At 30.9% G+C, this 26302-nt stretch overlaps 1 protein-coding gene and 1 long non-coding RNA gene across 5 annotated transcripts; one reads left to right on the forward strand and one right to left on the reverse strand.

Moving 5' to 3' along the window:
* Window positions 1-4078: 4078 nt before the first annotated feature.
* On the reverse strand, window positions 4079-15865 carry LOC143047333 (uncharacterized). Of its 2 annotated transcripts, XM_076220367.1 has the most exons (8): window positions 15752-15860; window positions 12876-12946; window positions 12471-12596; window positions 10147-10260; window positions 8659-8742; window positions 6527-6610; window positions 5955-5971; window positions 4079-5409 (listed from the first exon to the last, which is right to left on the reverse strand). In XM_076220367.1, exons 1-8 carry the CDS (start codon window positions 15769-15771, stop codon window positions 5221-5223), a joined length of 705 nt encoding a protein of 234 aa, XP_076076482.1. In that variant the 5' UTR covers window positions 15772-15860; the 3' UTR covers window positions 4079-5220. The 2 variants fall into 2 exon arrangements, with proteins under 2 accessions (XP_076076482.1, XP_076076483.1); XM_076220368.1 differs by lacking the exon at window positions 6527-6610 and having other exon boundaries at window positions 15752-15865.
* On the forward strand, window positions 15811-25411 carry LOC143047334 (uncharacterized). 3 transcript variants are annotated; one of them, XR_012969503.1, is made up of 8 exons: window positions 15813-15920; window positions 16775-16824; window positions 17534-17669; window positions 17932-18634; window positions 19926-20092; window positions 21660-21783; window positions 22677-22845; window positions 23637-25411. It is a non-coding gene; the product is annotated as an uncharacterized LOC143047334 (long non-coding RNA). The 3 variants fall into 3 exon arrangements; XR_012969502.1 differs by having other exon boundaries at window positions 15811-15920; window positions 17534-18634; window positions 23640-25411; XR_012969501.1 differs by having other exon boundaries at window positions 15812-15920; window positions 17534-18634.
* The last annotated feature ends 891 nt before the right edge of the window (window positions 25412-26302 follow it).

Here is a 26302-nt window from a genome sequence, read left to right on the forward strand (position 1 = left end):
CCGTCTTTTTATTGTTTTGTAATGGTAAATTTTTGTATTATTGTCTATCGTTTTTGCTGATGTGCATTGTCGATACTGATTCTGACCAATGCTTATATTCTAAATATATATGTATATGCCGCTATTATTGTTGTTGTTACCACTTATGTAAATCAATGGTATCTGATTTTATGCCCTTTATGGGCGGGCACAGGACATTTGAGCGAAAAAAATAAAACTACTAGGGGACATTTGAGCGCCGACATTAGAGCCCATTTAAGCGCCGGATTAATCCGCTCACCTGTATTTTCGGAAGCCCATTTTAGCGAAAATTTAATAGTTGTCACCAAGCTATTCATGTTTTCCTCGATACTATTATAAAATTACAAACATATATAAAGATACGAAGTATACAGGAATTTGCACCACAATCTAGACAAGAGAAAGAGCAGTTCCAAATGCAATTCTATGAACAGTATTGTACGTACGTTCTCTAGGTTATAAATTCCAGCCTAGAACAGACTGTTAACATTTGATTTAACCTTTTAGACTTTTTAGTGCTGTATTTTAATTGAAAAGTGTTATATTGTTTTATGTTGTGTTATCTTTGTTATGAAGTGAGTGGTTGATTACATAATTTTATTATGTAATAACAAAGTCAAGAATGTTTCTAAAGTTCAAATGCTCGAATGTTCAATGAGTCTAGTAGTGCTGTATTGTAATGGACATGTTTTATATTGTTTTATATTGTGCTGTCTTGAGTCTATTAAACATTTTTTAATTTATTATATATTATTAATTTACAAAAAGGGTTAAAAATATTTCGCTAAAATGGGCTTTGACAATTTTAATTTTCGCTAAAATTGGTTAAAATTCTGGCGCTCAAACGTCCTATTTTTTTCGCTAAAATGTCCTATCAATGCGCTTAAATGTCCCCTGTCGTAATGGGCCCTGTAATTTGGGAAATAAAAATATTCTATTCTATTTCTAGTCTCGTCTCGTCTCGTCTCGTCTCGTCTATTCGTCTCGTCTCGTCTCGTCTCGTCTAGTCTAGTCACGTCTAGTCTAGTCTAGTCTAGTCTAGTCTATTCTATATACCTTTTTGTTTGTTGACATGTTTGTTTGTTTTGAGTTGTAGTGATTAAGACTATATCACAATGATACCACTATTTTAGATCCCCCCTCCCCCCAAATATGCCTGTTTGTTTTGTTCACACATTGTTGCCAATTTAATGGAATTTTATTCCACGGTCAAACAAGTGATTGATTTAGCTAGATATATAGAGAGCCAGGATTGATCCGCCATTTTGCTACGTAGGAAAAGTCGGGCTAAGTCGGGATTTGACAGTTGTACAATGTAGTCCTTTGATTTGTTATTTTTGAACTTTTGATTTTGCTATTTGATTATGGACTAAATTCTCTTCCGTTTTGAATTTTCCTCAGTGTTTGGTATTTTTGTTATTTTACTTCTAACCACATGCAATAAAAGAATCCATTCAAAATGAAAACAACATTTCCCATAAGAAGTATTTGTTTAAGTCACGGTCAGTAATCATCTATAAAACAGCTTATATGACAAAGCATGTTATCTATGATTAGACAAAGCTGTTCTGTTCTTAACCTGCAATTACTTTAAGGATAAATGTCAGATTTTCAGTACACATATACGCTATTATGCGTATGTTCCTTTTAATATTGCCTTTGAATATTGAATATTTCGAGCACATATATTCCCGTAAAAACTTGAATAACTAGGCAATTGAAAGGAAATATTTAAAAAAATAACTTATTAACATTGAATATTTTGAATATTGAACAAATAAGCTATATTTCACGGGAAAGGCACTTGTTATTTGAGTACTTTTAAAATTAAAGAATTTAGGATATATGAGTCGAAACATGATATAGATCAATTTTGATCAATATATGTGTATGTGTCGATTTTTATCCGATGCAGTAGATAATGATCTTTTTCGTCAAGATATATGTGTCTGTAATATTTTTCGCTAAATATACAAGTGTGGACACAGATCAGTGTGGATAGTATGTTTGAATGTTTGACAGTGTAAGCTTACATGGGGTTCTATATATATTAAACTGTTACACAATCAATGACAATGACAGCTCACCTGAACAAAACTCTAAACTTTAGCAGTATTGTTTATTTAATACTTTGTTTAATGTTCAAGACTGCCATGAAGGAGACACTTATTGCATTGCTTACCAAAATTAATGATTAAAATGATGAAATGTTTAGCTAAATATAACACTGTGTTATAGTAATTCAAGTTTTTACGGGCATATATGAGCTGGAATACCTGACAGCATAGTCTGACTCCTTATCAAAAACTAGCAACTAAGTGAAAATAGATTTTTTAAAACTTATTAACATTTTTGAAGGGCTGTGACCTATACTTGCCCTCAACTTCTACTCACAGTTTGTCTCATGTGGAAACTTGTCTTGTTAACAATCGTCTACGTCTAGTTTGTCTCATGTGGAAACTTCTCTCATTGCCAATCATATCACATGCATTTTCTTATTTTATATTGGCGATTAACAATGTAATATAACAATGGTTTTTTTGAAAATCGAAAACAAAATTGAAAATAAAAAATTAGGCGATCACAAATTAAATGAAAAGTAAAATAACAAAAATGGGACTCCAAAAATTCAAAACCGAAAGACCCTAAGCAAATGGCAAAATTAAAAGCTCAAACGAATGATTTTATCATAAAAAAACCAAAAACTCCAAAAATGGTGAAGATATCACATAACAAGAAACAAGAAAAACAAATGGCGAATATAGCATTATAGAAAAGGAAAACAAAATGGTGAAGATATCGTAGAACAGACAAAACAAATGGTGAAGATATCAAGAAAAACAAAAGGTGAAAATATCATAGTTCAGGAAACAAAACGATGAAGTATCATAATACAACAAAACAATAAATGAAAAATGGTGAATATATCATCATGATAATAGAGCAGGAAAAGCTATCTGATGTATTGCGAAAGTTAAACAGTACCAACTCCAGAATGCACAACTAGAAGAACATTTTGATTTAGATTAAATGGATGATTATGGTTTTAAATTCAATTTGATCAACATAATTTTGCATTAACAAACCAGCAATGAAGCTGACGAAAATTGATTATTAGTCATGTAAACGACAAAAATCGAACTTATCAATCATGAACCGCAATATTTTGATTTTTTTCAACAAACGAGATCCATAACTCTGAAATAGAAAATGTAAAAAAAAAAAAAAGACAATCAAAATTGATCATTGTTTAGTGGTCTATAACATTTAATTAATATTTGAATCACAACTTTAAAGGTTCTCTGTCTATTATCTAGGAACCACAAAATTTAGAAATTTTACCACAATCAATAGTTTATATTTACACAACTCATGCCATGCAACTCGAAAGGCCAAAGTGAAACGACACAAATACATGTTTAGAAAAGAAGCGAAAAACCCAAAGGGATAAAAAAAAAAACCCACCTGATAATGTCATGGCAAAATAAAAAACACCAAAAAACAAACAAACTATGTTTAACATGTATTGCATGGTCCACACAAATCCATTAGAATTTCAATCATTTCATTCGACAAATGCGTGTATCAAGTCATATGACAGTTGTGTTTCACTTGTCCCACTAATTTATAACGTTTGATTTTTTTTAATTCTTTTTTACATTGCTGTAATTTATAAATATGCCAACATGGTTAATACTCAAATAAAACGGCATTGGATCAGGTATGCAGAAAAGAAATTAGACCAAGAGTACACAAAACAAATGAGTTGAATACAAAAAGAGAATAATAGGGTGTTTTAATATATAGAATAGGAAATAAAAGTCAAAACTTATAAAGAATAGAGAAAAAATACATTAGATTAAAACAAAAAAAAACAAAAAACAGAAAAAGAACCGTCCATTTCAACTATCAAATAAGCAAAACATTGCCCATATCTAGCTATCATGGTTATGTATGCATCGCATAGCACATTGAATACAGACACTCGCATGGATGCGTAATGATAATAGTATGCCTACCACAACTTTGTTGCCAGGCGAAAACATAAAAAAAACTATTGCTTCACTTTGTAATATTCTTCATCTAAAAGAGAATATGTTAAAGTAACCAACAATTCCCGTTTACATTAACAAACCACAATAAATAAATGACAGTGTGTCTACCTAGTGCAAATTACAGTGCCAACTAATATCACCAAACGTGTTCTGTTCTGATTGAACCACTAATTGCTTTGATCACAGTCGTTATCATTTTCATCTGTATCACTTATGTTTAAATAATATTCATCATCTATTTCAATATTACTACAATCACTTTGTTCACAACTATCAACTTGTTCGGTAACCGTAGAGTTATCTTCCTTTTGTTGGTTGTTATTGTCACCTGTGAAGGGGTCACTTAGTGTATGGTTATGATCTTCGTCTTCGTCTAAAAATCGAAGTTTGTACGGTAATAGTGGATGCATGCTCGGCCATGGTACATTAGGTCTTTCAAATGAAGCTTTATACCTGCGATCAACCTCAGGCCCTAACATCCCATAAACAGCTTGGCGTATCATATCGTCTCCAAAATAATCGGAAACTAAATTTCTAAGTTCATCTTCTCCAGGTACCAAATATATTTTCCATTCCAGGTGCTTTGTTTGTGTTTTCACTTTACTTTTTCTCATTTTAGTTGGAACAACCCTGTGACTAGGTACCTTAGTTTTAGATTTTTTAAGATCAGGTTTTTCACAAAAGTCATTTGTCATACTCAAATCTATTTTATGCAGATTTTTCGATATGACGTTGTTTTGTATACAAATTTGTTTTCTATTGTATTCATTGTCTTGGCTATAATTATATAGTTCATCATTCTCAATATTCAATTCTTCCATATCTTCTGGCTTTTGGCTGTGAACAGTATCTTTGTTGACATTTTTACTATTTTTTCGTTTTGTTTTTCGTTTTGTTTTTTGTTGTGTGTTCTTATGTTTGCAGAAATCGGATAGCTGGACTGCCCGTTCTTGAGATTCTGGCAGTTGAATAATATCTTTAAGTTTTCTTACGTTGCAACCTTCTTTCAAATTTTGAAGATTTTCAGCTACTTGAAATGCCGTATTATTGAAGACGTTTGATAAAATCTCAAGTCGTAATTGCCCTTTTCTGCTCGAAAACAATAAGATATTTAAATTATCGCCATCAGTAACGTTCTCTTTTATTATTTTCCGTATAGCAGGTGGTGAATATAGATTTTTTTCCAGCTAAAAAGAATACATGTGTCTCTCTCTTGCAATGAATCGGATGTCGAATATGTAACAGATTCGAGAAGTGATGTATGTCCATTAAATACAAATTTCTTTATGCTTTGTGATTTTATTTCGACACTTGCTCCGCGATGAAATGGTCCCTGAAAAATCAAACAAATTACTGTCAATAAAGTATGAAAAATGAAGAAAACAACATTGTTCTGTTATTAACTCTAGATGACAATGTTTGATATCTTCGTTCGATTATTTTATTGTTTTATTCATTTCCCGCTTATTCTGTGCGGCTAACGAGTTAGGATTAGGGGATTCTTTTTTCTGTATTATGCTTATTGTCTTTATAAACAATATAAAATAAATCCCATACATCACTTTGTCTCATTATGACATAGTACCACAATATGTGATGATGCAATACAATACATTCTACTACATGTAAACAATAACAATGTTGTATACAAAAACTTTTATATTTACTAAATACATGTACCACTCAATGTTATTTTCCGAAACTAAATTTCTCTTATACTTTTGGTACGGCAAGTTATTGTATGAAGGACCCAAGAAATAGTTTAATATTTGGCGGAACATTATGCATGCCAAATTTGGGAAATCTTGTGGTATACTTTGTTTTATGTGTTACTTATTTATATACTAGTGACATATTCTTTTTAAAAAACAACTTTACCTCATTTTTTGGGTAACCTAAAACGAGAAAAAAATATGAGAGTAATAACGATTTTAAGACTTAAAAAATATTATAAAAAGGCATCTTTACGTTGATATGTTTACAATATTTCTTGTGTTACATATGTTTTTCGGTTATTTTTTGTACATAAACTAGACCGTTAGTTTTCTCGTTTGAATTGTTTTACATTTGTCATTTCGGGGCTTTCTATAGCTGACTTTGTGGTATGGTATTTGCTCATTAGTGAAGGCCGTAGGGTGACCTGAAGTTTTTAATTTCTGTGTCATTTGGTCTCTTGTGTAGAGTTGTCTCATTGTCAATCATACGACATCTTATTTTTATTGATGATATTCCTCAGCATACCCAAAATAAGTGTTTAAAACAATTACTAGCTAAAATAAATGAGCTGGTGAGTTTTCAAAAACATCCCTGTCCTTTTATTTATACAAACAAGTATTGAAGTGTCCTATGACCGTTATTCAAGCAGGTATATGCACTGATAACAATTTTAATTTATAGTATAATACAGGTTTGTACCAAGTTCCACAGAAATAAGACAAAAAATTGCATACCTTCGACTAAAGAATGAATGTCTTCTTTGCGTGTAAAGGGTGACCATTGATCATTCATCTTTAAGAATTCACAATTTAAATTATCTAGAAAAGATGGAAAAAGTAGAATGAAGTGTTATACATTTCGGATGGATTTCAAAAAATAAATAAATCGATGAACTAGTGGTATGTCAAAGAACGTCTCGTCCTTTTTCTAAAAAAGTTTCTTTAGAATATACCAAGACCAAGTTGATAAATAATCCATATTAACTTCACAAATAAAACACGATGGTTTGGAAATATAAATTATGGGAACTGAAGTTGTTTATAATCTGAATTACGCGATATTATTTCTTTATTTGTCTTTATGAATATAACTTTTACTGCTTAAACTGTTTTTGATGATATTCATTTGACGTAGCTCTGTACTATGTGCATGGTAAACGTTTGTAGTCTTGTTTTTCATTTTTGCTAAGTTCAACGTGCTTGGTCTATATCCCTTTAAGAGGGTGTCCATGGAAAAACCAGGCAGTGGATGGCACATGACATATTTTGTTTTCAAATTTTTTTCATCTATTTCATATCATAAATTCATTCTTTCTCAAAGTTAAATTTTGTTTTTTTATTATCTGCAACAAATAAAGACAAAAAAAATACATAGAAAGCACTGAAAATTCATTGAAAAGGGGAGATAACTCTTCATTTTGTACAAAATTTTGTTGCATTGTTAGTGAACTTTAAAACCATTTTCTGAGCCATCCACTATTGATTCAAAAATATCTTTGACATATATATCCTTTGTATGATATAAACATTGCATTGGAACCAAAAATTCAGTGGGAAAAAAATTATGTTGTGCCACCCATATCATAGGATTTGCCTGATATTTACTTGGACAGCCTCTTAAGTGTTTCCTTGTTACATATGACGTGGCTTTGTACTTATACATCATGTCATTGTAATATTGTCCTATGGTAAATCTTTATATTGTTGTTTTTCATTTTTACTAGTGTGCTTTGTCGACATTCCATTTTGTGTTTCTTAGTTACATACTTGTTTGGTTTTGTATGATTCAGATTATAACACAATGTTGACTGCTGTATGCACATTTTTGACATTTTTACCTATAATGGTTGTTTGTTTTGTTTATACATCGTTGTCAATATAATAGAATTTTATGCAAAGTATAAGTGAGAGCTTTAGCTAGCTATAAAACCAGGTTTAATCCACCATTTGTTTACAGAAGAAAATGACAATTTTTTCCCCATTCGTTTGATGTGTTTGAGCTATTGATTTTGCCATTCGTATGGACTTTGAATTTTCCTGGGCGTTCGGTATTTTTGTGATTTGGTTTTAAAAGATACTGCTTAATCTATCTATTTTCATGTACAGTTAACTGGCAGATTGTAGGTTCAATTTTGCATTATATATTAAACATGTTCAAGTATACCTTATAATGACATATGTACTAAATTTCAAATTTATTCTTTGTGAGTACATTAAATCAAAACGATTGTAATTTGTCTTGCCAAAAGCAGATGGTTCCCTCTTGGTATACCGCAATATTCAAGTCTAAAAACACAAATGGACATCCGTGATATATCCACGGTTGCTGAAAGTGACGATAAAGCCTTATGCCACAAGTCAAACTGAAACTATTTACTAAAAGTAAGCTTAACCAAATTAAATCGTAAATGGTAAACTTAAACTTAGTGCTGTAGTGTGTTGTGCCATGGGTACTTCTTTCGATCACAAATTGGTACAACCACATTTTTTTTGTTCAAAGGAAATCAAGTTGTATTACATTTGATTTGTTATATACACAATAAAACAAATGTTATGGTTTACCATCTTTGCCGCAAGTTTATTGTTTTCTACTTGGTTTTAAATTAATATAGTGATCCATTTTGTGATTATTTTTTTTTGGCAATCGTCAATGGCAGTCAGCAGCAGGGTTTCAGAACATCAGTTGTTCGACCTGCTAGTCAAATGCGTTTTTGTTTGGTTTGTATTTAGACCCCTCTGCAACGAAATTTGTTACATGCACATGTATAAAAATTGCAGTTATTATCCAAAGCAATCATAAGTTTGAACGTTGTTTTCAATTTAGACTTGTTCTTATATATGTATATATATGCATACAAACAACGTACCTGCATCTGTCTGACATGTCTGGTTAGAAAATTGCAAAGTTGGTTTTTGGTTGAAATCGCTTTTTCTTCTATTTCTTGAAACATCTTGAAAAAATTGTGTGTCATAAATCCAACTTATAGATAAACAACATACAACACAAAACTTAAGGCAACTTCAAAGATAATTGGATCAACGCAATCAAAGCTTAACAATGTCATCATAGAAATTAAAAAAATCATTATACATTGTAAAACGGGTTGCGAAAAGCTGTTGAAAACATGTGAACCAATTATCAAAGCAATACCACAATCTGCTAGTAGTCCTGTTAATATATGTATTATTATCTTTTGTATAGTTTCTTTAAACATTGGACTTGGACTTCTTTAAAACTGAGTTTTATTGTGCGTATTGCTATGTGTTTGTTCAATCTACATTGGCTAGATGTATCGGGGGAGGGTTGAGATCTAACTAAACATGTTTGACCACGCTGTATTTTGCGCCTGTCCCAAGTCAGGAGCATTTGATTTTCTTAGTCTTGTAGGATTTTTTAGTTTTAAGTCATTTACATGATTTAGAGTTAATATAGCGTCCATTTTTACTGAACTAAAACACTTTTAGTTTAAGGGCCAGCAGACCGTTTCCGCGTGCGAGATTTTGTCGCTGTGTTGAAGACACATTGATGGCCTTCTACAATTGTTTTGCTCTTTGGTCGAGTTGTTGTCTCTTTGACACATTCCCAATTTCAATTCTCAATTTAAGGTACTAGTATACAATAATTCTTCTATAAATAAAGACAACAGTAGTTAACCGTTGTATATATATTTCCTGAATCGATAGTTGTGAGGATAAGCATTTCCTGCTGTGCATGCAATACCCGCCATGCGAATCCTCGCTCAGTCAAAATGTAACAATAAAGAACGGGGCACAATCGATAAACTTATGGATTAGATGACTGTTCTGATATCTTAAGACAGTGGGCACATTTAACAAGTGAATTGAGACACTGATACATCGATCGTATCAGCCACCAAATTCGTAATGGTGGTTGTAAATGGTAGGTAATGTTGATTTCAGTGGTTCTTTATCGTAATTCTGTTGGAGCAGTTTTTTTTGTAAGGAGCATACCCTGCTAACGAAATCCTTTTAATGTTAGTTATGATAAAGCCTTTTTTGTTTAAAGGCCAGCTGAAGCACGATTTTCTCACTGCATGGAAGACCCATTAGTGGCTTTTGGCTGTTATCTGCTTTTTGGTAGAGTTGTTGTCTGTCTCGTTTTCACATTATCATTTCCATATTCAATTTTATTTCATTATAACTGCTTTCATTTTTTGCTGCAACGCGTAGTGAAGAGGAATTCATATATAAGAGTTTTTAAATTTGGGACTATTTTCTGTGTGTTTATTAAATAAGTATTCATCATTGCTTGACTGTAAGTGACAATAATAGATGCAAATGTGACAAATATTAGGTCAATAATATTATTTTGTGTAAAAAATAGAACAACATACCCGCAACACAACCAAAATACGCATAGAATTCCGTTCGATTCTCTGTTTTAGTGAAATATTCCAGCAGAGCATTTACCGGCAGACTAATCTTAATTTTTGATCTGCCTTCACCATCTGTGAATGTATAACTACATGTATAGAAATGAATATAAGAAAACGTTAAATAGAATCCATATGCTGGTAACATATAAGAAAATTATTAAAAAAAATAACGGCTTCATCTCATCCCTTTTATTAGTACTTTCACTGCTTTCGCGTCTGGCGTATATACAAAATTTAGTCCTGGTATCTATGATGAGTTTATTCACATATATTCAGGTAATGTGACTTGTATACATAAGTATAATATAAAACAATTGATGGACGTTAACAATAGTATGACGTTAACAAATATAAGGGAGACTAATAATGTCATTTTAAGTCTTTAAAAATGTTACGTTAAAATCCATTCTTGAAATGCTGTAGTCTCCATATTAATAATGATCTTCAATTGTTCGAATCCCGAGTATTCAAATACATACGTAAGTAGACAAGAAAAAGTTCAGTAGAATCCGTATGCTGGTAACAAATAAGAAAATTAATACATATAATAATGATAGAAATGAGAGGATATGATTATAAATCAACAGAATAGATGTATTTAATATATTTTAATAAAGGACGGTACCTTCATAAGGTTCATGTCAAATCCGAAGGATATTGAAATTTACGACTGCAGAAAATATCATCCGATCATTGATGAAATCATTACACTATTATATTCTGACCTCATTCATTTTTCCATTTTCTTTCGGTCAATTTCAACTTTCTTTGAATCCCACTATACTTTTCAACGTTCATGTTATAAATAGATATAAGAAGATGTGGTATGAGTGTCAATGAGACAACTCTCCATCCAAGTCACAAATTATAAAAGTTAATCTTTAAAGGTCAAAGTACGGTCTTCAACACGGTGCCTTGGCTCACACTGAACAGCAAGCTGTATATGGCCCCAACAATGATTAATGTTCCACCTTTCAAACAAGGGAACCAACGGTCAAATCTATACAAAAAACGAAAAACTGGAAACACTTGTGAACCACATCAACAAACGACAACTACTGAGCATCAGATTCCTGACTTAGGACAGATGCAAACAATTGCAGCGGGTTTAAAAAAATTTAAAAGGTACCAACCTTCACCCTTATCTGAACCAACAGTGTAACATCACAACATTGAAGACACAATACAAAATATCAATTGAAATGGCTTAACTCAATCAAAAGACATATCAACACAAGTGAACATGCAATGAACGAATACATATGATCTAATGTAAAAACAAAATCAATAACATAAGGCACTAATAATGTTAAAAAATGCCCAAAATAAATGTATAAACAGGCACTTGGATAGTTAGGAGTTAATCTCTTTATAGATTAAATGAACGTGTGTGCATGAATTTACCATGGTGACCTCTGTATTGTATTTACATAGGTATAAACTAAATAATCGGCAACATGGGCTATCAAAGCACAAACCAAGGGGAAACATAATAACGAATAAATTGCATTCAAGTTTTTGTAGATATGCAAGTCATTTAAAATTTTAAATGAGAAGTTGGGTACCTTTCAATTAGGCGACAACAAAATGACATCAATGACTGAAAGCCATGTAAAGGGAATCATTTAAGTCTTTAAAGTATTCATAAAAAAATCTCAAGCGCTAGTTCTACTATTATCATTATGGTAACTATGATAATTTGTTGATGCGAGTTGAGGTTGGTGTTTTTTTAGTTCATTTGTGTTAGACATGGATCTCTCTTTGCAAGTATATGTATTTTTCTAACATAAAAACAGTATGGCCATGCTATAAACGCTGCCAGCTCCCTGTAGAATTTATCTCATGTTTACCTTGATTCCAAGTAATTTGGAGTCTCTTGTTTTCTTGTCCTCAATGCTCTTCAACTTTGTACTTGTTTGGCTTTATACATAGTTTGATTTGAGCGTCACTGGTGAGTCTTGTGTAGATGAAACGCGCGTCTGGCGTACTAAATTATAATCCTGGTACCTTTGATAACTATCTTAAAAGAATGGTGATATTCCTGTAGTTGGTGACTGCACTATGTAGGTGTTTATTGTATCTTTTATATTGATTACATTTGTTACATTATATTCCTGTACTGTGTAAGGCTGTCATCTAGAGATGTGTCATTCGATTTTCTTTGTATTTGTACGTCTATTATTTTTTTCGACGGAAAAATAATTTTTAGTTGCAATCGGTGTGATATGTTTTACCATCTACTAGAACATATGGAATTATTCTAAAAAAAATAGTTTTATTACCTGTATATGTGATAAAACCTATCTTGTCTCCTTCCTGAACTATTTCAATATCTGGATAAACAAAGATTTTAGCAGTTGCAAAATATCCACATAGCGTCTGATAAAACGATTTTACAGTGACTGGACCTAAAATGAAGATATTGTATCAATAATAACCAGTAAAACTGTTGTTTGAACATCTAGAAAAAAGACATATCAATGACCTTAAACATTTTCATTAGGTGTATACGGACTCCCACTTTTGCTATATTCAATGATATAAGTACCACTAATTAATAAATCCATTAATACATGTTTAACTGTTTCACGTTCAGAAATGTAAATTTTAAATGTTCATCAGATTTAAACTATATCCCTTTTGGTTGATAATATCCAATGTGATGCTTTAAATAACGAAATACTTACTTTGAGCTGAAATAGATATACTCTCATAATTTGGACAAGTACTGGCTTCATTATTGTGAACAGTCTGCCTTCTGTAATCAGTAATGTAAAATTTAAAATAAATTAAGAAGAAACATAAACAAAATAATATGGCTACACGACTAATAAAAACACCAAACATATCTTTAAATGGTATTAGTTCAAAAAATTGTTGCGTATACCATAAAAATTGCAATGCACAAAAGAAATTTGTATTTGAAGGAAAATTACAAAAGCAACCAAAATTAAAGCATTCTCCATGGACATTTGAAAACCAGTTACGTATGCCAATAAACTCTAAAAAATAATTTGAATGCTAGCACACATAGGAACTGACGGACAAGTTCTATTGTCATTTTTCTTAACAGAATAAAGAATAAAATAATAGAAATACCGAAATACAAGAAATATTTAAATCAGCAAGTCCCGTACCAAATGACAAAAAAAAAAATCTCAAACACATCAATTTAATATAAAAAAAACTGTCATCTTCCGGACTTGGTACAGGCATTTCCTTATGTAGAAAATGGTGGATTATACCTGGTTTTAAAGCTAGCTAAACCTCTCACTTGTATGACAGTCAAACCAAATTTCATTATATTGGCAACAATATATGAACAAAACCAACAGACGTAAGTGGTACAAATGTCCAAAATATGGGGAAAATTCGTCTACATTGTGTTATAATCTTAATCACAATTGAAATACATGCTATATGTAATAAATACAGCTGTTATAATTAAGTCATCATATATACAAGGACTAAAATTTTATATTTACGCCAGACGCGCGTTTCGTCTACAAAAGACGCTTGTATAAAAAAAATGTTTTAAAGGCCAAATAGAGTATGGAGTTGAAGAGCATTGAGGACCAAAAATTCATAATTTTTTTGGAAATACAGCTAAGGTAATCTATTCCTGAGGTAGAAAAGCCTTAGTTTTTCAAAAATTCCTAGTTTGTTAACAGATATAACTTTGTACACAGACAAATGGTTAACATTTTCCTCTTATCTTGGAAACTGTTAGAAATATAAAGAAAGCAAATCTTTACATCGAAATGTTTACACATATAACAGTTATGGCTGCTTTTGAGCATCATTTATTGCCGTTACGTTAAACAGTTCTATATTAGCTGAAAATCAACATACGTGTAGTATAAGTAAATAAAAGTCAAAACACAATCAGTTTCAAATATACAAATAAAATCCATATATGTCAAAGAGAGAAACATTGCATAAAATTAAACAATATACTGAGGACTAGCCCCCAGAGGGACGCAACTTTAGGAAATCGCCCAAGATACATAATTCCAAAAGGGAATATCATTCTTATCCGCACCAATATTATACCTTGGGGCAAAGACATTACGCATTCATTACTCACCACATTTATATGGGAAACCTGGTAAACGTTTCCACGGGTTGAACAAAGGCGAAAAGCAGTTTCGTTTCAACATACATTGATATAAGCATGCTTATTTATACTTATTATTAAGACAACGATGACGGAGATATTATTTTTCGTGCTGGAATGAACCAGAAAAGGTTAAATAAATTAAGTTTACATTTACTTAAAAGTCCGCACTTTGAATCAAAATAATTTTGCAAAGGAGCTTAAAGAAATATAGATAGATATACTTTAGTTTTCGTCATGGACTATTTAATATAAATATAAAACCGTTTTAAACCTTAACAAATATTGTACTGTACAATGTAAATGTATTGGCAATTGGTCAGAGAAGTAATTATTGATCTGTATTTTCAAATAACCTGATATGGTTTTGAGCATAAGTCTTATAAAATGCAATTATTTTTTGTAATTTTAGTCTTATTTTGAACACCACATGGATAATTCGTGTATAGGACTATAAATTCCGCCGTTGTAATGACGTTTAAATATTATAAAAAGTAGTAAAGTCAATTACTGTATATAAAAGGTAGTATTTTGAATTTATTTAGTCGAAATGCATTCAGGGACCAGACTAAAATGATCACACTCGAACTTGTGGTCAACTAAGTCATAAACCCTTCCAAATGAAGTACGTTGATAGTGAACGACATATATAATATAAAGAAGTATTTAAGAAGATAGAAATACCAGTAATAACTCCGAGGGGTGTGCCTTTTTTCCTTAAAGAATGTACCCATTTTAATAGAACTTTCACTGAAATTCAGAACCTATAGCTAAATTATATTAAAGAATGAATTACCTATACTTATATACAAGTTAGGAGACAAATTTCCGGGGTTCATTTAGCGAACTATTTGAAAGATGAACTTGCAAATAAACTGATTAGATTTAATATGATAATTGACCATTTATAACCAAAGATTCTAAATAATATATCTATTTTTGATATGTAATTCATACACACCCTAAATCAATATATGGTTATCAAACATAAATGCTCTTTAATATAGAATGTTATCAAAAAGAGTCACTTTTATATTAAATCTTGCAATATTATGACCCATATTTTTGGCACATCCTCTTGTAACAAATAATTTGAAGTGAACCCCCTGGATCAACCATAATCATCATTCAAACCCTGGTCTACCCCATGTCTTATTGAGATTGATACATTTATTCTAAGTATAGAACATACAACAAAAGGAAACCTACAAAAAATATAATAGGTGGAATGTTAACTCGCTTGACAAGTTTAAACGGAAATAAACATCTGTCGAGACAAACACGTCTATTAAACGTTTTGAATTAACATACTGTACCGACACATATTATTAGTATCTCGTTTCAAATATGTTGATTATGGTTACTCTAAGGTTACTGTAAAGTTTCCTTATATTTTAATTAAATTCTATATTGAACGAAAAAAATCAGTCTACTCATTTCACCTACTTTGAGTTTATATCGGCCATACTGCGGAAATACGTTTTAAATCATAAACGGAGTGTTAAAGGACGTAGCTATTAATACAAGTGGAAATTTCCAATCCTATATTTAAACATTTTTTAATATCGACACATTTACATGTAATAACATGACTTTTGTATTATGTGTTTAAAAGGTAAGAAATTCCGTTTTGATCGTTTTGCAATAAACTGTATTGTAGTAAAATAATAATGATTACCAATATTTTGAAAATATATGCTATGTTTGGTTTATTCAAGTTAATCACGTGACACAATTTCTTGTCAGATGACTAACTTTGCTGAACGAAAGTAAGTTTATAGGAAATCGAAATTGCATACGATTTTTGTTCGCATGAAACCAACATATAATAACATGACAAACACTTGATATATTGAAAGTAAAATATTGAGCAGAATATAAATTAGTGTAGTCAATGCACATAGAACAAAATTGATATCGAAAGTACAAAAAAAAAAAACCAAAACATTTCAAAGCCTTCAATCCAACTTGCACAAAAACAAAACTGTTATTGGAGGAACATTCTAAAAGCGACCATAATAATAATAATAATATTAATAGTAATACTAATATTGATAATGATAGTAATAATAATAATAATAATAATATTGATAATGATAATGATAATATTAAAGATAATAATAATAATAATAATAATAATAATAATAATAATAATAATAATAATAATAATAATGATAATGATAATAATAATAATAATAATAATAATAATAATAATAATAATAATAATAATAATAATAATAATAATAATAATCATAATAATCATAATAATAATGATAATTATCATAAAAATTATAATACTACTACAACTACTAATAATAATGGAAATAATAATTAAAACAATAATAATGATAATAAAAATTATTACAGTATTTCTAGTATTGATTGCAATTAATGAAATATTTACAAATACAAGAAGAACTATAAAGCTTGTGCATGTCAAGTTATGTGACATTTTTTCTTTTCTTTCAGATGAAACATGATAGAAGTATCACTGGGGTCGGAAATGACTGACTTATAAGGTATATACCTTATAAACTAATTGACAGGTTGAAATTTTTTTAATATCTTTTTTTTTTATTTAAAGAAAGGTAGGCTTTCAAAATAAGAAAAAATATATAAAAAAAAATCAATGATCTAGAAATGTTGACTCTGCTAACAGAGAACTGGTGATTGAGATTTCATTACTCTAAAAGTTTGTTTCTTTCTAGATAATGAATGCTTTATGCTGACTGTTTACATAAATGTATGTGATGGGCAGTTGTCTCCTTGACACCTGTGATTAAGATTTTATCACTACAATATTTTCTAAACGATGAATGCTTTATGCTGACTGTTTACATAAATGTATGTGACTGCCAGTTCTCTCATTGGCAACCATACTAAATATCTTCATTCTTTATCATTCAAGTTAAAAATTTACTACATGGATCTTGTACATGTAAATGGTATGATGGGTTATTATTCAAATTATCTCATTTTTAATGTAGATTAAGACCGTTAGTTTTCCCATTTGAATGGTTTTACACTAGGAGTATTTTGGAGCCCTTTATAGCTTGATGTTCGGTGTTGAAGGCCGTAATTTGACCTATAATGGTTTACTTTTATAAATTGCTCCTTGGATGGAGAATTGTGTTATTGGCTTTAATTTATGCTTCATCTTCTTATGTCTATATAATCAATTATTTCTGTTTTTATTGAAACAATTGCTTTGATAACATTTATTTTCAGTATGGAATATAATAAAAGAACGCTGAATCAGAAATATAGATTATTAGAACGAGGTCTATCCTGTCAACGACCACCTCTACAAAACATATATTAGATATAAAGTTTTTGCTACCCAAAATGGACTTTAGAATGAAAGGTAATTTGTATGACAAGGAGTATGAAAATGATTCGCAAAGTCATAATAATTACTTTAGTAATCAGCCGGATGTTAAAGTCGATTGTGGTTTTTGGTTTTATAAATCAGCAAATATTTAAATATGAATCATTTTGGAAAGAAATATCCAAATAAAAGTCAGTATTCTCTTTTAAAACATTTTGTCAAATTGAAGATAATTCAACACCGTGTTGAAAATATTTTAAGACATTCAATAAAGAAATGCTTTTATCTCATTTTTAAGCGTTATCGACGGAAATTAGCAATACAACTGTTCTTAGATTATTTTATAAAGAATCAGCAATAATTTCACACAAGAACAAAAAATCATGCAAAACGAATTCGAAAATGTTCGAAGGAAGATAAGTGTATACGAAATCAATCAAAAATCAATTCTATAATTGAAACAAAAACGGTTGGGGAAAAAGAAACAAGTTCTAATAGTAAAAACGAACCAGAAACTTATTACAGAAATAACACTGAGTTTGCAAACGATACCGATAGATATGGAAGTAGTTTCTCAAAGGTACCCGCACTTCGAAATGATGGCATTTACACAAGAAGAACAATTAAAATGAGCAGTCCCTTTGAAAGACAACGTTCACTTACGAAATGGATATATGGAGAAGTAAACCAAATTTTGCAAGCAGGGTTTAAATATACTGGAAAATTAGACTTACTTTACTGCGAAACGTGTGAAACTAGGACATCATATCTTGAATGGATGGGAGAAAAGACGCCATCTGAGGCACATTATAATATGAGTCCTCATTGTGAACTTGCTAAGTCACAAACTCAGTTCAACGTGAATAATGTCTTATATAATAGAGATTATTTGTATCCGAAGTATGAAAATTCGTATGAACGTGTTTCTTCGTTTGGCAAATGGCAGTATGGCGACATCCAATCATACACAAGACTGGTTAATGCAGGATTTTTCTATAAAGGTAATGCTATAACATATAGTTAAATAGTATACTATCGAAAATGAAAAACTTTTAGTTTAACAAATGTGAAGCACCATTATTAATCAGTAAAAAAAATGACAAGGCAAACGAAAAAAGTAAAACAATAATTATTTTTGATCGTTTAACATGACCCATATTTTTTTCAATAAAATCTATGGCGAACGAACAGGATAATATATTAATAAATAAACTCTACTAACAAAAACATCGAAGAAAGTAAAGGTGGTTGAAAATGTTGCGCGCAATCTGTTTTAAGTTTTTCAAAGGAAAATGCGATGATTAAATAAAACTTTTAACCAGTTGTTCTTATCTTTATTTTTATCATCACATACACTATATTCATCGCCGTATGCCTCGCAGCATTTTTCCACGATACATTTTTACATATTGTGTATTTTTTCCGAGTCATCTTTCAATTCTTTTTGCCATTGGACGTTTCACCGAGTCCACAAATTATGATGAATTGACTTATCTTACCAAAAAGTAAAACAGCATAAATACCGAACTCATAGGGAAATTCATAACGAAAAGTCCTTTGAAAATAGCAAAATTAAAAGCTCAGACACATAAAACGAATGGAAAAACAACTGTCATATAACTAACCTGGAACATGAATGACGGTCTAGATGGTGGGGGGTCTGTTATTCTGTAAACATTTAATTTTCACCCCTTTTTACTCTAATCTTCAAAAAATTAACCCCTTTTTTCTCTAATCTTCAAAAAATTAGACCACGCATTTCTCTAATCTTCATTTTGTTTGCCCGTTATTCTCTAAGGGCATTATTCTTTAATCATTTGACCCCATCCAAACCCTCATGCATTTCCTTAAAAATGATGGAATAAACGTTGTTTTATAGCTATAATTAGTATTGGTAACTTTGGAAGCGCAGTATTTCTAAATTTAAAAAAAAAATCAAAGTCAGTTTCATGTGAAAATCATTGCACATTTTGTTTAAAGAGAAATAAGAGATCATCTGTAGAAACCTAAAAAATAAGCATTCTCTTTACCTCTCTGATCTAGTTGTTGTTGTTATATTTTTGTCCTCCACATAAGGTAAAATGAAGAAAAAAGTCAATTTTTCTGGAAAATGACACCAAGAATAGTTATTTAAATATATAATAGAAACCAAGATCTAACTGCTGCATACATTTGGTGCAATATTTGATTCAGAATATCTATTTATGCATCGAATAAAGAGATGAATCATTATATCAAGTAAATTCAACTGATTCATATCAAAGAAAATTCCTAATACATGTATTACTGCAGGTTGGTCAGACTATACTGTTTGTTTTTGTTGTGGACTTTGGGTTGCAGAATGGGAAAAAGACGAAGATCCTTGGAAAGTCCATGCTAAATACTGTCCTGTGTGCTTGTTTCTGAAAAAGTCAAAAGGCCTGAAATATATAAGGGATATACAGACCGAATGGAGAAAGGTAAAGAAAAAAAACACGTATTGAATTTCGTTCGTCCAATGACATTTTCTGTATTAATTTTCTCCACGAAAGCTGAATCTATATAATAAAAAACCGGGGAGATTCAAATAAGTAGAAACGCCATAAACGTGATGAGCTATAAAACCAATTGAAAACATGCACAGTTTTTTCCGAGGTCAACTAAACCTAACAGACAGGAATCTTAGTTTAAACAAATATTGACTTGATTTATTAACGGTGAATTGATGCCAAAACATATACAAGAAATCATGTCAGTACCACAGCATTGACATGTGAACTGATGGTACCCTATGATATATACTATCAATTATCAGTGGTATGAACTCAGTGATATATATAGTAATAGAAACTAACAAACTCTTTTTTCCTTCATCGAGATCGCCAAAATCATTACCTTTGAAAGCCGAGAATGTTAAGAAACGTAGAAATACTCATTCCAAATAGTTTAAAGATTTCATGATCAGCAATCTGACTATGTGTGTATATTGATGAGGAAATCGATGATGTAGTATATATTTTCCAGTGGCAAATATAACATGATTATAAGGATGAGTAAATGTAAAAAGTAAAATACCAAAATATTGAACTTTAACGAAAATTCAAGACGGAAAGTCCCTTAACTGTTTCTGTTGTGTCGTTGTTCTCCTCTTATATTTGACGAGTTTCCCTCAGTTTTATTCTGTAACCCTGATTTGTTTTTTCTTGAAACGATTTATGAATTTTGAACAACGGTATAGTCTGTTACCTTTATTGAACTTATGGCAAATTCACAAAATCAAAAACATCAACGAGTTAAAATAATTGTCAAATTCCTGACTTGATACAGTGAATTCCTTATGTAGAAAATGGTGGATTTAACCTGATTTTATAGCCATTTAAACCTCTCACTTGTATAACAGTCGCATAATATTCTGTTTTATCAATGTTTATTGACAACAACGTTTGAGCACAACACAGACATAATTGGTGACACATTATAAGAACATGTCAACAAACAAAAACAAAATGGCTTGTTGTCTCTCTATACACATGATAGACAAAACACATAAGCTAAGTTTGATAAAAAAAATTATGTTTGTACTTAATCGAAACTCTCAGATAATATGAACACTTGTAACACTACTGTGACCCATTATTCTAAAGCAGGAATATTGCATGCATTCCATAGAAGTAGCAAATTTTATATCCATGGTTGTCTCGATCTGGATAAAAAAAAAACATTCCCACTCCCTAAACAATTTGCCTCGATAATACTACGCTTGACTACATACATCGGAAACAGTTCGCAAATAATAATACATGACTAACGAATTAAACAGATAAACTTTTCGAATTAAAATGTATTTGCCAAAATACCATAATATGCCCGTCAAATTCTTTTCATCATAAAATGTTATGACATACAAGTTTTAATTTGAGGAAACATGCTTATAAGTAAGCTATTTGAAGATGTACATGTATCACTTGCAATATAAACTGTATTCAGCGCATATCAATTAAATAAAAAATATATTATATATGGTATCTATCTTTTACTATATTACAGATTTACAAACCCTTAAAGCCATCAATGGAAGACGAAGCAAACAGAATCAAAACATTTCAATTGTCGGATGAGTATAAATGGAGTAAAAAGGCTGAACCACTTGCAAAAGCTGGTTTCTTTCTAGGTTTATGTTGTAATGCAAACATACATTTTTTTTTATTCCAAAAGATCATACAACACACATTGTAATTTATTTTTATATATAGAAAAACTTTTCAGAAATAAATCAAACATATTTTTATGTAATAATAAGCAAATTCCTTAAAGGATAACCACCCTTTTCGACAGTCGGTGCGCAGAAAAGAGTTTTAAAGAGTAAAACGATCAATTTCATGCTTAGTTTACATATACAATGTATTCATTTTTTCTATCAAATTGTTTATTAATTAATTGTTGATCAGTAATTGATAGTAACAAAATCTAAGAACTTGGATATACCAAAGAGGAAGAGTAATTCGTTTTGATAGTTATGATCATCTGTGTTAACATAGTTATTTACATTTGAAATATAAGGTAGCAATTATTGTGCCATCGGCAACATTACTAACATTTTCTAAATTAACCACTTTTTATAATAAAAATACAGTTATGCGTGGTGTTAGTACTTTATCAATCTATTTAAAAATTGAGCCAAATAGTATCACGACCAACTACGTACGCATTTTGTTTATGTCATCCATGCCGACCGTAATTCCACATCAAATTTACGAAATATTGGAAGTTTTTTCGAATAATTAGAAAATATTTCAATGGGTTTTAAAATGTATTTTCTCAATAAATTTACTGCAGTTCTTCACAGATAGATAAAATAATATTGCACCCTTACATCTAATCACATCGCTCCTACGTTGACTTCCTTCACCTGTCTCTTGGTTACACATAAGGCCAACATATTGCTGGGAAAATGTAATACTACTTTTTTCCTTATACATAGAAGACATACATAAAACTATGATAATGATGACGACGACGACGATAATGCGTGATAATGAGGTCAAATTATCTTTCTTTTTGTAGAATGCATTGCAGGAGAAAAACTAAAAGTAGTGTGTCATTACTGTAATTGCCAGCTAGAACCATGGATACATGACTGTGATCCTTGGCTTGAGCACGTTAAACGAATGACAGAATGTAAGTTTGTGGAAATAAGGAAAGGAAAGAAATTTATTTCAAGGATATTAGCTAGGTAAGACTAACTTCAATTCGTGTTTGTTTGACTTTAATGCATTCATATTCGCAATTTAACTTATATATTACTTCTTATGATACATTCAAAACAAATATCCTGGCTGTCCTACCGAAATTACCACTAGGCTGAGACAGTTAATGCAAACTAGATATGCACGATTTGTCTTTCTTGTCGTTTTGCAGTTTCAGTGTTTAAAAATTGTCTTTTTGGTATTAATGTGTTATTATAAAACAGTCTTTATAATAAAAACCCATTATAGATATCAGGTTTTAATTTGTTCACCAGACTTCAAAATACTCATCAGTGGCGCTCGAATAAAACAAGTAGAAAAGGACAGTTAAATACAAAGTTCAAGAGGTTTAAGGACCCACAGTTCGAATGATTTTGCCAATTACTTACTTGTATTTTAAACAATCCATAGCTTTTAAAAAACAGTTGGTTTTAACATATAACGATATCAATGCTATTTCATGGCAAAACTGAAGTGCTGACTACAGGGCTGATGGTATAAACCCTATTGTTACATTTCATAATTTCCATTTCCTTTAACTCCCGTCTTTATTAATTTCTAGTGTGACATTCTTAAAGCCTGTTCAAATGGTTAAACATTTAAGTACATATTTGTACTTGAATTTGAAAAACAAATGTTGCCGTAAAAAACCCAATTGGTTCAAAATACTATAAAATAGCAAAATCATACACATCTTTCCAATTATATTGATGAATATCATAGATGCATTATCTGCATATGAGAATGACGTTATTTGTGCATTTATTCTTTATTTCAGCAGAGATAGACCTTAAACTTCTCAAGTCATAAAATTAACTAGTAAATCTTAAAAAAATTAACATTTGCAAATACACAAGGCATGATTATAGTAAGAAGGAAGATGGACGAACATTAGATATTTTTTCAATCTGATAAGCATTAGTACAATATTTGGAACTACTGCATGTACAGTACATCTAGGAAGGAATGCATGTATAGACATGCTAGCGATCCCTTAGTTCTGCAAATGATCCAAGTAGCACGATTACATGTTACCTTCATGTTAAATAAACACGAAAAAACATGAAGGTAAAATCGATATTGGATTTGAAAAAAAAAAATTAGCATGTGTTTTAAATACATTGTCTTACATGTATATAAGTCTTTGGAAATATATTCCTCATACACCAGTTCCTGCCGATATTTCATATATCTGATATTGAGAATTAGGAGATACAAATTACACAATATCTAATCAAGCTACTAATTTAGAAATACACAAAATAATTCAGACACACAAAACGAAGAATGGCGATAAAATAATAAGTCTTCTAGTGGCTAGTGGAACAATCTTCTCACTGATGAAAACAGGAGTTCATAGAACTAATGGGCTGAACCGGACATTCTACTCATTGATGAAAACAGGTGTTCATGGAGCTTATGAGCTTTACTGGACATTTTGCTCAATTATGAAAACAGACGTTCATGGACCTCGTTGGCTAAACCCGATAATTTACCCACTGATAAAAACAGGCGTGTATAGAGCCTATAGGCTAAACCAGACATTCTATTCATTGACAAAAAAAGGCGTTCATTGAATGTATATATTAAACCGTACGATCTAGAAAACAATAAAAAAAAAAGGTGCTCATGAAGCTAACGGGATAATCTAGACATTCTACTGATTAATGAAAAAAGCTTTCATGGCACTACTGGACTGAACCTGACATTGTACTACCTGATGGAAACAGGCATTCACAGAAAGTTTTCAAAAATGAACGATTCGTCTTTTTGAAATAGAATGTAAATATTGTAGAATGTCACCAAGTTCGGAAAACAGCTTTAAATATAGCAGGTAAAACAAAACGAGTACCTGGTAAATCCAGAGTTTGAACTGGAATTTATATGTTATAAGTAAACAGGCATTTGTAAAAGCTATTATTATATTTTTAACTTGCATATTATTAGCAGTAAAGCCAAAATTAATTATAAACACTGTCGAATTGAAGAAAAAATTTCACTCATTTTATAACCAGATGTCTAGCATTAGAGAGTATACGTAGATCGTAGTTATCATGAATGCAGTAAATAACATATTGACTTTAAAATTGGAAGTGTCATTGTTATAAGTTCCGAGATGTTATTCTCAATTTTATATAGCATCACCAAACAGCTGAATCTGTGTGTCTTAGTATGCCTACTAGAATGACAGAAGTATTACTGACCTCGTATTGTTATGTGGTGTTGACTACCTTACTCCAAATGTAATAATAACCTTGTTTTAAAGATTTGAGTGTGAAATTAACCTTTAAAAGAAATAATTTTTAAACCTTACGTATGTTTAAATGCTTTATGGTGTAAGCTTTTTATTTGGGGATACCAATATGAATGTGTAATATAAACCATCTTTTCCATGCTGATTTTGTGCCCATATAGTATAGGTTTATAAATCCGTTTTTGGATGAAGTCCCAATTAACAGTAGAAAGATAAAAAAGTTTGATTGGCGGTTCCATGATAGCCAATAATATGGATTCAGCCGTGCAGATAAGAATGAATGAATGTGCCAGATCATGGTATATTGTATCTAAAATACATGTTATCTATAGTTGCATATCTTAGTTAAAGGGAAATCAAACTATTGTTTATACGCATCGCTCTCGGCGCCGCCATAGTGTCGTAACTGTATTATGACGTCGCCGTTTTCGATTCCACCGTAAAGGTTGCTAATTTATGAAAAAGCGAACGCTCGAAGGGATGTTCCACTAAAGCAGGAGAAATGATAATGGACATATCATATTTTTTACAACTGATATGTTGTACTAGCGAGTTTCTAGATTGTATTGGGGTTTGCCTGCGGAATACAAAATAATGGGCAAATACTGCAGAATAAAAGGCAAAAAAAAGATTGAATGATGAGGTGCTAAAATATAAAGAATAAAAAATATTGGAAAAACAAAATAAACATTAACAAATGAATGACCCACTATCCAGACCATTATGATAAAAAGGATCTACCAATACAAAACACATAATCATCATGCATAATCAACACTAAGAACGTTGGAATTTCATCCTCTCCGACCATTTTCTCGATAACGAAGTCGGTGACATATAATTTTTTTTTTAATTTTCTGATGTATATGTTCAATATTTAATTGAATTCTAAATTTCCAAAAATATTATGGACTCATCTTGACCTTAAGTGCAAAAATGAAAATGCTACTCGAAATGGACAAAATGTATGGCAAAAAAATAGCCGAAAGTGGTCATGAAATGGCACAACTTTGGCAGCGTATCGCCGCGATGCGGTATGTAGGGTTCAGCGTATATTTTCGGGGGGGGGGGGGGGGTACATATAGACCAAGAGTACCAGCATGTTAGCTTATACTATCGGAATCTGTAGTTTTCTGTTCAAAAGAGGGTTGTAAATAAGAACAATAAGTTTCAACTTACAGTTTTCTCAT

This window comes from Mytilus galloprovincialis, chromosome 10 (assembly GCF_965363235.1).
Source record: "Mytilus galloprovincialis chromosome 10, xbMytGall1.hap1.1, whole genome shotgun sequence".
NCBI classification, from domain to species: Eukaryota; Metazoa; Mollusca; class Bivalvia; order Mytilida; family Mytilidae; genus Mytilus; species Mytilus galloprovincialis.

Bases quoted from the DNA above. Each gene is read 5' to 3' on its own strand.
- LOC143047333 (XM_076220367.1), bottom strand. From the start codon at position 15,771: ATGGCCGATATAAACTCAAA. The intron at 12,597-12,875 runs GTAAGTATTTCG...TCTTCATTTTAG, and splicing joins TATATCTATTTCAGCTCAAA to GTCCAGTCACTGTAAAATCG. The intron at 6,611-8,658 runs GTACGTTGTTTG...CATCTTTTCTAG, and splicing joins GACATGTCAGACAGATGCAG to ATAATTTAAATTGTGAATTC.